This window comes from Andrographis paniculata, unplaced genomic scaffold, assembly GCF_009805555.1.
Source record: "Andrographis paniculata isolate CXL003 unplaced genomic scaffold, ASM980555v1 Contig75END, whole genome shotgun sequence".
Taxonomy (NCBI): Eukaryota; Viridiplantae; Streptophyta; class Magnoliopsida; order Lamiales; family Acanthaceae; genus Andrographis; species Andrographis paniculata.
The window spans coordinates 1,890,341-1,903,377 of record NW_026137612.1 but is presented as its reverse complement, the minus strand read 5'-3'; the positions used below and the strand labels follow the sequence as shown (position 1 = coordinate 1,903,377).

The 13,037-nt window shown below is 31.4% G+C and overlaps 1 protein-coding gene across 1 annotated transcript; it reads right to left on the bottom strand.

The window, feature by feature from the left end:
- Positions 1-4,948: 4,948 nt before the first annotated feature.
- LOC127266378 (isocitrate dehydrogenase [NAD] catalytic subunit 5, mitochondrial-like) lies at positions 4,949-9,067 on the bottom strand. Its single transcript, XM_051296603.1, has 7 exons — positions 8,722-9,067; positions 7,140-7,460; positions 6,899-7,060; positions 6,741-6,815; positions 6,451-6,560; positions 6,299-6,371; positions 4,949-5,458 (listed from the first exon to the last, which is right to left on the bottom strand). Exons 1-7 carry the CDS (start codon positions 8,890-8,892, stop codon positions 5,267-5,269), a joined length of 1,104 nt encoding a protein of 367 aa, XP_051152560.1. The 5' UTR covers positions 8,893-9,067; the 3' UTR covers positions 4,949-5,266.
- Positions 9,068-13,037: the final 3,970 nt, after the last annotated feature.

The window sequence follows — 13,037 nt, the reverse complement described above, 5'->3', positions numbered from 1 at the left end:
TCTCGAGTAAAGCTTGAAGAAATTTGCTGAGTTTCACTGATATTCGTAGAAACGGATATCATATTGAAACAATGGACGAGGCAAATAATGAATATTTGGTGATTACAAAAATCATCAATGGAAATAAATGTGCAGTTGCGAGATTGCCCTCGTTGTCCTCTGGCTTGTATTATGCCAAAATAAGTACCGTTGAAACATATGCAGTAGACCTGAAATCTACGCAATCAAATGAATTTTCAATTTGGCACGATCGGCTCGGGCATCCTGGAAATGCTATAATGAGGCGAATAATCGAAAACTCCACTGGCCATTCATTGAAAGATCGAAAGATCTTGAATTCAAATGAATTCACGTGTGCTGCATGACCAAAGTTGGGATTGAATCGCCATCATTTCTGGAAAGAATTCAGGTTGATATATGTGGACTTGTAGATCCACCATGTGGGCCATTTAAATACTTTATGGTGCTCATTGATGCATCAACAAGATGATCACACGTATGCTTGTTATCTACGCGTAATATTGCGTTTGCAAAGTTGCTTGCACAAATAATTAAACTGCGAGCACAATTTCCTGATTATCCAAGAAAGAAAATTCGTCTCGACAATGCTAGTGAATATTCGTCACAAGCATTCGACGATTATTGCATGACTTTGGGGATAACTGTGGAACATCCAGTTCCTTATGTTCACACCCAAAATAGTCTAGCAGAATCCTTTATCAAGAGATTGCAATTAATTTCCAGACCATTACTGATGAAATCCAAACTCCCCGTTTCTGCCTGGGGACATGCAATATTACATGCAGCAGAACTTGTGCGAATAAGACCGACAAGCTATCAAAAATACTCCCCAACACAATTAGTGTTTGGAAAAGAGCCCAATATATCTCATCTGAGGATTTTTGGATGCGCAGTTTACGTGCCAATTGCACCACCTCAGCATACAAAAATGGGCCTCCAACGCCGTTTGGGAATTTATGTCGGGTATGAATCACCGTCGATAATTAAGTACCTCGAACCAATGACGGGTGATCTGTTTACTGTGCGATTCGCAGATTGTCGTTTTGACGAAACAAATTTCCCGACATTAGGGGGAGAACAAAATCAACTGAAAAATGAAATTTCTTGGAAAATACCTATGAATTTCCTGGATCCTCGTTCACGGCAGTGTGAATTAGAAGTACAAAGAATTATACACTTGCAACAAATTGCAAATCAATTACCGGATGCATTTAATGACTCCAGCAGAGTGACCAGGTCGTATATTCCTGCAGAAAATGCACCGGCAAAACTAAATGTCCCAGAAGGACAAATGAAAAGTGCCAATGAATCATCTGTGCACCTGAAACGTGGCGACATGTAGGTTCCAAGGATAAAAATCCCCGAAAGAAAAGGATATTGAACAATGATTTAGTCCCTCAAACAATTTGTAGTGATATAGAGCAAATACTTGAAGATAATGCTCCTGAAGAGCCTACCTCAGAATAAAATGAAGTTATTGAAAATTCAATTAACTTTACCACTACAAAGAGTTGGAACCGAAATGAAACAATAATTGATAATGCATTTTCATATAATGTGGCACTCGATATAATGGAAAATGAAGAGGATCCCGAGCCAACATCAATTGATAAATGTCGGAAAAGAAACGATTGACCAAAATGGAAAGATGCGATCCAGTCTGAATTAGACTCACTGACCAAAAAAAATGTCTTTGGACCTATAATTCCAACACCGGAAGGTGTTAAGCCAGTTGGGTGCAAATGAGTATTTGTGAGAAAGAGAAATGAGGACAATAAAATTGTCCGATACAAAGCGAGACTTGTAGCCCAAGGATTCTCACAAGGACCTGGGGTTGATTATGATGAAACATATTCTCCAGTTATGGATGGTATCACATTCAGATACCTAGTAAGCCTAGCCGTGCACGAAAAACTTGATATGTGCCTTATGGACGTAGTTACTTATCTGTACAGCTCACTGGAGAATGATATTTATATGAAAATCCCTGAAGGATATGACATGCCTGAAGCATGCAAATTAAATCCTAGAGAATGTTACTCCATTAAAGTACAAAAGTCTCTGTATGGACTTAACAGTTTGGACGCATGTGGTATAACCGCCTCACTGAGTGTTTAACTAAAGAAAGTTACACGAACGACCCAATATGTCCATGTGTTTTCATAAAGAAAAATGGGTCACAGTTTGTGATCATTGCAGTGTATGTTGATGATCTCAATATTATTGGGACTCCTAAAGAGCTCTAATCAGCCGTGGTATATCTGAAAAGAGAATTTGAGATCAAAGACTTTGGAAAAACAATGTTTTGTCTTGGTCTGCAAATTGAATATGTGGATAATGAAATATTCATCCACCAAACCGCCTATACCCAGAAGGTATTTAAACGATTTTATATGGATAAAGCATATTCATTAAGTACCCCAATGATCGTCAGGTCACTTGATCCTAACAAGGATCCATTTAGACCAAAAGAAGATGATGATGAGATACTTGGTCCAGAAGTACCATATCTCAGTACAATAGGTGCACTTATGTACCTAGCAAATAGCACTAGGTCAGATATTGCATTTGCAGTAAATCTATCGGTCATATTCAGTTCATCTCCTACCAAACGACATTAGAATGGGGTTAAGCATATTTTGCGTTATCTTCAAGGGACAAGTGATCTTGGCCTATTTTACTCGAATGATTCTCAACATGAGTTATTAGGCTATGCTGATACTGGGTATTTGTCTGACCCGCACAAAGCAAAATCGCAAACCGGCTATATATTTACATATGGCGACACTGTGATTTCCTGGAGATCCACGAAGCAGGCAATAACTGCCACATCATCAAATCATGCCGAAGTATTGGCTATTCATGAAGCGAGTCGAGAATATGTTTGTCTGAGATCGATGACCTATCTTATTAAAAAGAATTGTGGGTTAATATCGGAAAACGAAAATCCCCCAACGACTATATATGAAGACAATGCAGCCTGCATTGCTCAGTTAAAGGGCGGATACATTAAAGGAGATAGAACAAAATATATTTCCCCAAAGTTTTTCTTTACTCACGATCTGCAAAAGAATGGTGATATTGATGCGCAACAGATCCGATCATTTGAAATCTTGCAGATTTATTAACCAAGTCTCTACCGACAACAACATTCAACAAACTGGTGAAAGGAATTGAAATGCGTCGGCTTAAAGATCTCAAGTAAAAGTTCAAATCAGGGGAAGAAAATCAATACAAGAATGATGTATTCTTTTTCCTTCACTATAATTTTTTCCCACAGGGTTTTTTCATTGTAAGGTTTTAACGAGGCACATTCTGTGTATAATAATACCCGTCCAAGGGGGAGTGTGGTAAACAAATGATACACATCACGTCGATGTGCATTGGAATGGACGGGCGACGTGGCTCATTTTACACCAGTATTGGTATTCCTTATTGCCTATAAATATGGGATTGATCTTTTGGTTAAGATTCATTCGAGATAAAAATTATATCTACTCCTACCTGCCCCCTCACACTTTCTTTATATATATTAATACATACATATAATAATACATCTATATTATATTATTATTACTTATAACAATTACAACATTATTACTCTTTTCATCCCAGCTACCTGTGTATTTTTTTTTATTGTAGATACGAAAAATTTAGAAGGAGTATAATTAATTAATAAATAATTAAGAATGTATTAGTAAAAATACTTATTGTATAATAAAAATAATTTTAGATTAAATTTAAGATAACTAATTAATCTAATTAAAATTTATAAAATCATAAATTAAACTTTTTTACGAGATTAAAATGTATAATTCTTTTCAAAGTGTCAAACAAACGAAAATGAAAAGATAGACACGGTAAGTAGGACGAGTGAAGTATATTTTATATGATATAAGTAAATGTCTTCTTCTGTTTTAGATAGATCGATATATTTTGTTAGTGGTAGGTATCCTATTTAAGGTAATCACTTACTTAATAATTATGAATAATGATATATTTTTTTTCTAAAATTATATTATTATTTGTTTGTCACTGCATAATTTAGTAATAATAAAAAAATTTATTTACTTATAAATTTAATATTCTTAATTTAATAAATAATGATTAATTTATTACTATTTATTACATTTATCTTTTATCAATTATTTGGTAAATTTTTTATAATAGAATTACTTTACTTTTATCTACCATTTTAATATTACAATATTACAGACTATTTTTATATTAGTAGTATTATTGATAATTTTAAAATATTTACTAAATTTTGTAATGAATAAAAAAAATTTATAATTTTAAAAATAATATTTTAATAATATATATATGTGTATATTATTCATAGTGAATAAATTTTTATATGATATAGATAAATTCATAAATAATTTTTATGATTTACATTAACTAATGTTATTAAAAAAAAATAGTAAAACATTTTAAATATAGATAAGTATATTTATTTATTGAAGAGACAAAATATAAAATGATACTTATATATAATAATGCATATATTTACTATTATATTTTGAATGATATATTTTACTAAAAATTAAAATATACTCTTTCTCCCTCAGCTATAAGGGTCATGTTCTTCTATTAGTATTATAAAACCACCATATTATCGTATATTTTTAAACAATATCATTTGAAACAATCCAAAACAGCTTTACTAACCAAAAGGAATTTTTTATTTTTTTATTTTCTCAATACAATTTCTTAAAAACAAAATCTGAAGAAGAAAGTAAGATAACACTTAGTTATAACTTCAACTAACTTTAAAACATTTATATAAATTTATTTTTGTATTCTTCGATCTATCATTTTTATCTGAAAAAACAACTGAACAATAATTTTCAATTCAGAATAACACTGACAACTAATTCAACCAACATAAGAACAAAACCAAAACACAAGCAACCATAACTAAAAATGCAGAAAAAATTTCGATTTTCTAGATGATAATCATCTAACATTTTGATAATCTTTTGAGCTGAAAATAATAAAAGACAACAAATAGTGCTAATAAGAGCAGAAAAAGGGAAGGCCAAGTTTGCATTGCTCCGAAATTTAACGAGCAGCTACAATAATCTTATTTGCTTCAACCAGCAAAATATCAGAGGGAAGGAATTATGCTTCATGAGTTACTTGTGTGAGAGAGAGTGTGTCTCTGTCGCGGTTTTGTGTTGTAAGAATCATCTCAAACAATCTTTTTGTTCCAAAAATCACATGTACATAAGCAGAATCGCGCTCAAAGATGATCGCAGATAGCGTTGGTGAATTCAGTTGTGGTTGCTTTTCCGCCAAGGTCGCCTGTCCTGTACTTCCCTTCTGCAATCGTATTCACGACTGCATCCTGGATTTTGTCGGCTTTTTCATGGAGTTCCAAGTGGTGAAGCATCATGACAGAGCTCAGGAGTAAGGCGGTGGGATTTGCCAAATTCTGCATCAATATATATATCATTATCTTATATACCGACAGATAAAAAAGGGTCAACAGAAGTAACAAATAATTTACTAAGCGCCTGAATTTCCTAGAAAGATCAATGGTAAAACTTGCAGCTGTTATATCAATGGAGTTCTCACTGATAAGTACAGGTAATATTGTTGTTCCTCTAATCATTTTCCTTTTCACAGAGGTGCATGCATTTCACAAAATGATAGGTCTGAAATGGAATCAATCAGCTCATTAAAGCATAATTCACTGTAGCGAACATCGCATATTTAATTATTCCTACACGAGTAAAAGGAGCTGGATGAAGTTTAAGAAAACAGGCAAGTTCGCAGGACGATTTGAGCATGGTTGAAAGCTCTTTCAGACAATTCATTTAGCATATGAGTTCAGACATGATAATCAACTTCGATAGTTGGCCCGACAGCAAGTCTATCTGTTAAAATGAATAGAGTAGGGAAACACATACAGGAACTTAACCCACAGCTAAAAGTCTACTAAAGCTAGCTTAATTTTTATTGTTCATTCTAAGCTTGTAGTAAGAGCCTGGTGAAAGAACTCAACCGAGATTGCTAACGAATACGAACCAGTGGTCCCTATTTTTAAAAAGCATAACCACTATCGCATGGGCGTCTGATGGATTTATGATAAAGTAGATCCGAAAATGCTATGGTATATGAATGTAATAAAATTTTGATATACAAATGCACAAGCAATATGGTAAAGTTTATATAAAGAAGACCAAAAAAAGCCTACATAATATACGAAATCAATCTGGGCAACCTATGCAGAAAAATTATCGAGAGAGTATAGAGTTGTCATGGTGCACACCTTTCCAGCAATATCAGGTGCAGAACCATGTACTGCCTCAGCAAGAGCAATGCCTCCCTCACCAATATTGCAACTTTAATTGAGAAGATTAAATGAAATTAGTTGACGTAAAGGACCCTTAAAAGAAACCAAGTAAAAAATGAAGAAATTACCTGGGAGTTAATCCCAAGCCTCCAATCAAACCGGCACAAAGGTCACTTATTATGTCACCATACAGATTGGGCATCACCAAAACATCAAAAGCTGATGGGTTCACAACAAGCTGCACATGGGAATGAGAATTATTTTACTTGCATAGCGCATCCTTGGAGGGGTCAGAGTTTATATCAAATCGATGACGTAAATGCATTTTATAGAATGTCCATATTGCGACAAGCTGTCCCAAGATTTTTCTTTTTCCCCAGGGGAATAGCATTTTTGGTGCAAGAACTATTTCACATACCATCATACAGCAATTATCGATCACAACTTCTTCGTATTTTATATCAGGATACTTTTCTGCCACCTCTCGACAGCACTGAAGTAAAAACAAATAAAACTTTAGACAGGTGAACTTAATAAAATATGCATCAACAATCAATTAATTGTATGGAAGAAGACCTTAAGGAAAAGACCATCAGTTTTCTGCATGATATTGGCTTTATGTATTGCCGATACTTTTTCTCGTCCATGCGTCTGGGCATAGTGAAAAGCATACTCTGCAACCCTCAGACTTGCTTGGCGTGTAATGATCTTGAGGCTTTCAACGACACCTCTCACCACCTACAAAAAGAGAGGTTCTATGAAATGAGCAACAAATTCTTTGCTTAATGTTAATTTATACGCCACGGAGAAAACTTACTTGATGCTCAAGGCCACTGTATTCCCCTTCTGTATTTTCACGGATGGTAATGAGATCTACATTATCATATTTGGTCTTGTATCCAGGAAGGCTGTAACAAGGTCTGACATTAGCATATAAATTGAGCTCTTTCCTTAAGGTAAGGTTGAGAGAGCGATGACCCTTTCCAATTGGCGTTGCCATAGGTCCCTTCAAACCAACTTTGTTTTGTCTCACAGATTCTAGACTCTCCCATGTCAGAAAACTTTGGGTTCTCGGATCTATCTCCTTTCCCACAAAGTGTTCTTCCCATTCAATAGGCACATCAGCTACTTTGAACACCTGGAAATTGACTACATCTTAAGGACTCTTTTATTTGGCAGCATAGTGCTTTGAAAACATTTCATGCTAATTATACAGTCAGAATTGAAGTGATCCCTAATCTAGAAGAGAGCATTCTAATAACATCCTAAAGAATCAGAAAGGCAAAAATCCACCAAAATTGACAATCTCAACAAACGATTACCCTAAAGAGAATTAATTTTTTATGCTTCTTGGCATGTTTGTTAGCTGACAGCATGAAGCAGTGGTAAAATTAAATAATTTGCATCTTGCAAATTACCTAACCTAACACCCAAATCACTAGCAATATGTATGGCACCAACTGTCTCCCTTGAGACATACAAGAAATGCACATCAACCACGGGCCTCAACTTTAAGGGAATATTACTAAAATATCATGTCAAATAAATGGATAACAATTATGAGACAGTATCTCAGATATTGTATGAATAAAGAAAAGGCATTGAAACACATCACACTGGGGAATCTTTACTTAATGCTTTGATACCTGGAAGATAAGACCTGATTGACGAAAAATGAACAAATTTAGTCTATGCATAAACCACCATACCCAAAAACCATTAACGTAGCAATACCCTAGCTTTGGGTGCAAGTGCAACCTGTCTTAAAATTACTTTGAAATTGAGTTTTCAGAAAATGACTGTCATGTTGAAACCCTGAGCTTTGAGGTACAAGTTTCTCCCTATTTGTTTTAGGATTCAGACATATCCTTCACTAGTTTTTCGCATCTAAGATAGAACAATCAAAGTACACTGTCTAATCCTGTTGAAAATATATGAAAATGATTGATTGTCCATAAAAATAAATGTGACAAGCCCTCTGAGATAGATCTGAATTCAGAATATAAAACCATGATTGAATAAATTCCTCCAATAGCCATTTTCTTCTCAACCAGACATATACTGTCTTTGCTTTTCCCTTCTTCTAATCAAACATTTCTTTTACATATCAACCAATAAAAATAAATGAAACGACTCATCGTCATATTTACCGCAGCAGAATCCAACAAGCTTCAAACGGAATTATAAGGCAAATAAAGAACTTGGAATTAGCCACACATCACCGGACAAAAAGCAACGAATAAATCTACACATGCACAACATATCAAAATTCAACAAAATCACGCGTGCATTACCAGTCAAACTAATCATTGCACCTCCCCAAAAGGCAAAACAACGTGAAAAAATAATACAGGCTGAAGACATAAACATAAATCGGAATTGGGGAGCGGTTGCCTTACCTGTTTGACTGATTCAGCGATCTCAGGCCCGATTCCATCTCCCGGGAAGAGAGTGGCACGGATCAGATTGGAATCCGAGGAGAAACTCCGATCGGCAAAACTAGGGCTTCGAGAGGAGAAAATTCCACACGCCCGGCTCCTAGCGAGTCGTCTTACAATCTGCGACGCCATTGACGACTATGCCTTCTAATGTCGAGGTCGAATGAAACTCCGATAAATTGAATCGTCTGTGAATCCCCGATCGAACAACCAACATAGAAATGAAATATATATATGTCTGTATATATGTATATATATCTGAATATGAGGAAATGAAGAGAAAAACTAAAAAATACTTTCGGAAGCGTTTGGATGATTTACGAAAGGGAACGTAAATTACTTAAATCTATATTTTAAAATAATTATATTCAATATTAACTTTAAAAATAATTTTCAAATTATATTTTTATGTCAAATTTTTATTTATATTAATACAGAACTCCAATCCAAGCACATTCTTGCCCATTGCCATAGCCCATACGAGTCCATGATTATATATATTAAAAAATATTACTCTCTCCGGTCATTAAAAATAAAAAATAAAAATTACTCCATCAGTCTCATTTGTCAATTATATTATTTAATTTTATTTAAAAAATTTTAATTAGGCTAATTAATTATATTAATCTTAATTTAAAAAAAAATTATTACACAATAATTATTTTTATTAATATATTCTTAATTATTTATTGATTTTACTCATTTTAAATTTTCCTATCTAAGGTAAAAAGGATAAAAAGGACACAGTAACTGAGACAGAGGAGTAATATATTATATGTATATTTTTATATATTTTTTTTTGACGTAATTTTTCATATTTCACGTAAAAAAGTTTATTTTCAAAACATTTCACAAAACAAACATATTATTAATATTTTGTTAAATAAAATAAGTATTCTGTATTTTTTTTTAAAAAAAAGTTTTATAAACTTTTTAAAATTAAACATATAAACAAAACCTTAAAAAGATCATAGGTAAAATTGAAATACAACCAAAAAAATATTCATTCGATAAACCATTTATTTATGGTGAAAATACAACCAAATATTTACATTATCAGGTAGCGACTGCGATTACCACGTTATAAAAAAAATAAAAAAATAAAAAAATACAACCAACCATCAATTCTACTTAAAATAGATTCTGTTAATAAAAAAATAAGAAGAAAGAAAAATAAGAATTAAAGAAAACCATAGGTATAAATCTAATCAGACAACTTGTAGGATCTCTCTTTTATTCAAACCATTACAACGAACTCTTGGGCCATTTTAAATGTCTATTAATTGGGCTTTGTATCAAACCCTCAGTTTAAGTTTATAATAATATATTTAGGGTGTGCTCGTGTGTAGAATTTTAACAAAATTCTATTGTTTATCTAATTCTTTTCTCCCAAAAATATCAAATCAAACACTTATTTTTCATTTTTTATATTATACTAAAAATTAATTTTACATTCAAAACATCACATCAACACCTATTTATATCACATCATACAACTATTCAAATTCAAAATTTTTACTATTCAAATCCCAACTCAAAATCCAAACCCCCAAACAAACACACCCTTAATTTTTCCCGTAAGAGATGACTTGATAGTGCTGGGGTTGGACTTGTGACCATAAGGTCATGGTGAGCGATGGATTTAATCAAATTTTTAAAAGGAAAAATATACTTTTAATAAGGGGAAAATTCAAACTTAATCCAATATGTTTGATCCCATTTTTATAATATATTCAATTCTACTTATATAGAAATTATTTTTCCATATATATTCATTTGAATTGGAATATATTTTATTTTTTTTTATAGATGGGAGTATAAGTATTTATAATATTTTTGTAAATAAATATAATATAAAAAGTATTAATTAAAAAATGAATAAAAATTATTTACTACAAGTCTATAAATAAGAAATACACATTTTATTAAGACAAAAAATAAAAATAAAAACAATATAGGGAGTATAACACAATCAATCCTGACTTTAGTTTGTAGTATCAACAAAATATCCGGGTTCGGGTCCGGGTTCAGGTTGTGGCGGATTTTTAGTAAAACCCGTAACCCGCCCCGAATCCGACCGAATTTAAAATTTTAAATCCACAATCCGTCGAATATATTATTTAGACTCGAACCCGCCCCATTAAGAGCAGGTCCGGGGCGGGTCCGGAGTTAACCCGCCTATTTATATAATAAAAATATATTATTTATTTACTTAAATAATTTTAAATATAAAATTCAATTAGTCGCCTGCTCTAAATAATTTTTTTTAAAATTATTATACCTAATATATGTATATTTATATAATAAAAATATATTATTTATTTATCTTATTTTTATGGATCAATATTTGATTGTTTTTAGATTTTTTTTTGTGCTTTTAATTCTATTTGTTTTAGTATTCGATTGTTAAAAAAATATTTATTATTATATATTTAAAAAAAAAAGGTATTTGCCGGGTTGGCCCCGAACCCGGAGGGTTCGGAGCGGGGTAGATCCTGGGGCCGGGTGGAAGTGCGGCAGGGCGGGTCTCGGAGCTTAATATTTTCTAGTGGGGCGGATCTTGGGGCCTGCAGAACCCGTCCCGAACCCAGTTGACATCCCTAAAATTGATGATGTGAGAATATATTTGCACAATACAAAATGGCATTTGAAATGTCAAATCAATTTGTTTGGAGGTGAATTCGAAGTTGGTTTTCCACTTCAATATTCAAAGAAAAAATATATATTTTTATAGAGATTATTTTATTTAATAATTATTGTATTAAAAATAAAAAGTTATTAATAATATTTAATAAAAATATATTAAGCAATTTTAAAAAATTATTATTATAAATAATACTCTTTTCGTCAAGAATAATTTTTTTTTTATTTTAATCTGTTCAAAACAAAAAATTTTATTTTTTCTAATAAAAATAATTTTTAATTAAATATCAAAATATTTTTATTTTTTATTTTTATATTATTTTTTAAAGATAAAATAAATATTATTTTATTTTATCATACTAAATAATTATAAAATACTTAATTTACTTTAACATGTATGAAAAATACAAATAAAAAACTTCCTAGTGGACAAAAAAACGTTCTAAAAAAATATAAGTAAATTGAGCCAAAACAAAAGGCACAAGATACTTGTCTCAATGAACTCCCTGGCCCTTGTGCCAGCTCAGTAACGCAAATGGATTCTAAAGTCAAGGCTTTGTTGGCAGGATTTTTTAATTTTATAGATACAAGTGTGTTTTTTTTATTGGTTTGGGAAAAAAAAATTAATTTGAGTTTGATATTAAAATAATATTTGACGTGATATTGTGAAAAAAAAATTTTTTTTTAAAGAACGCAGAGATCAAATAGTAAAAATTTGGGAATTTGAGACTAAAGAAACACACCCTTTAATTTAAATAAAAATATAATTGATAAATAATTAAAAATATATTAATAAAAATAATTACCGCATAAAACTACCTACGTCCGGCTCTAAGGGTGCCATTTACTTTTTGTGTATTGATATTTGAATATTAATTATTATATGAAAACATAGTACAAATTAAGAAAAATGACAAAAAAACTTCTATTAGTGTTTTATAATACTATTATAATGACATTTGTGTAAAAAATTATAGAAATATAAAGATATTTTTAATGTTAAGTATAATGACGGAGAAAGGTAAATGAGACCATTCAAGCTGGACGGAGCGAGTACATATTACTGCGTCGCATGATTTAAATAATTTTTAAATAATATTTCATTCGTCTCATATACGGTGAAAGATTTAATTTTAGATATGAAAATCTAAATGAATAATATTAAGTAGAATAAAATGAGAATTAAGTGACGTGATGAGAAAAAAATATATATACTCCTTCTGTCCCATAAGAAATAGTATATCATTTTCTATTTCTACTTGTTTCAAAACAAGAATTCTGTTTTCTAATTTAGTAACTATATTACCTACTTAACGTAATAACTTTTAACTTAAAATATATTATACAAATGTTATTGCTTTTATATTACATAATACTAAGAAAGGTATTTTTATCTTTTACACTACAAAATCAATATAATAAGAATATTTAAAAATCAACGTGCAAAATCAAATGATCTCTTCTTCCGAGGACAAAAGGAGTATATATTTTTTATTTGAAATGATGTGATGAGATAAAAAATAATTAATTATTTTCTATTTTAAAAATATTTCAATGTAAGTTTGACGGACTAAAATAGAAAATATTGTAGAATACATAGGACGGAAATAATATAATTTAAGTAACTTATTGTA

Coding starts and splice junctions, on each gene's coding strand:
- LOC127266378 (XM_051296603.1), bottom strand. CDS start 8,892: ATGGCGTCGCAGATTGTAAGACGACTCGCTAGGAGCCGGGCGTGTGGA. Junction 7,461..8,721: donor TCGCTGAATCAGTCAAACAG/GTAAGGCAACCG, acceptor GTCAATTTCCAG/GTGTTCAAAGTAGCTGATGT. Junction 5,459..6,298: donor CACCTGATATTGCTGGAAAG/GTGTGCACCATG, acceptor ATATTGATGCAG/AATTTGGCAAATCCCACCGC.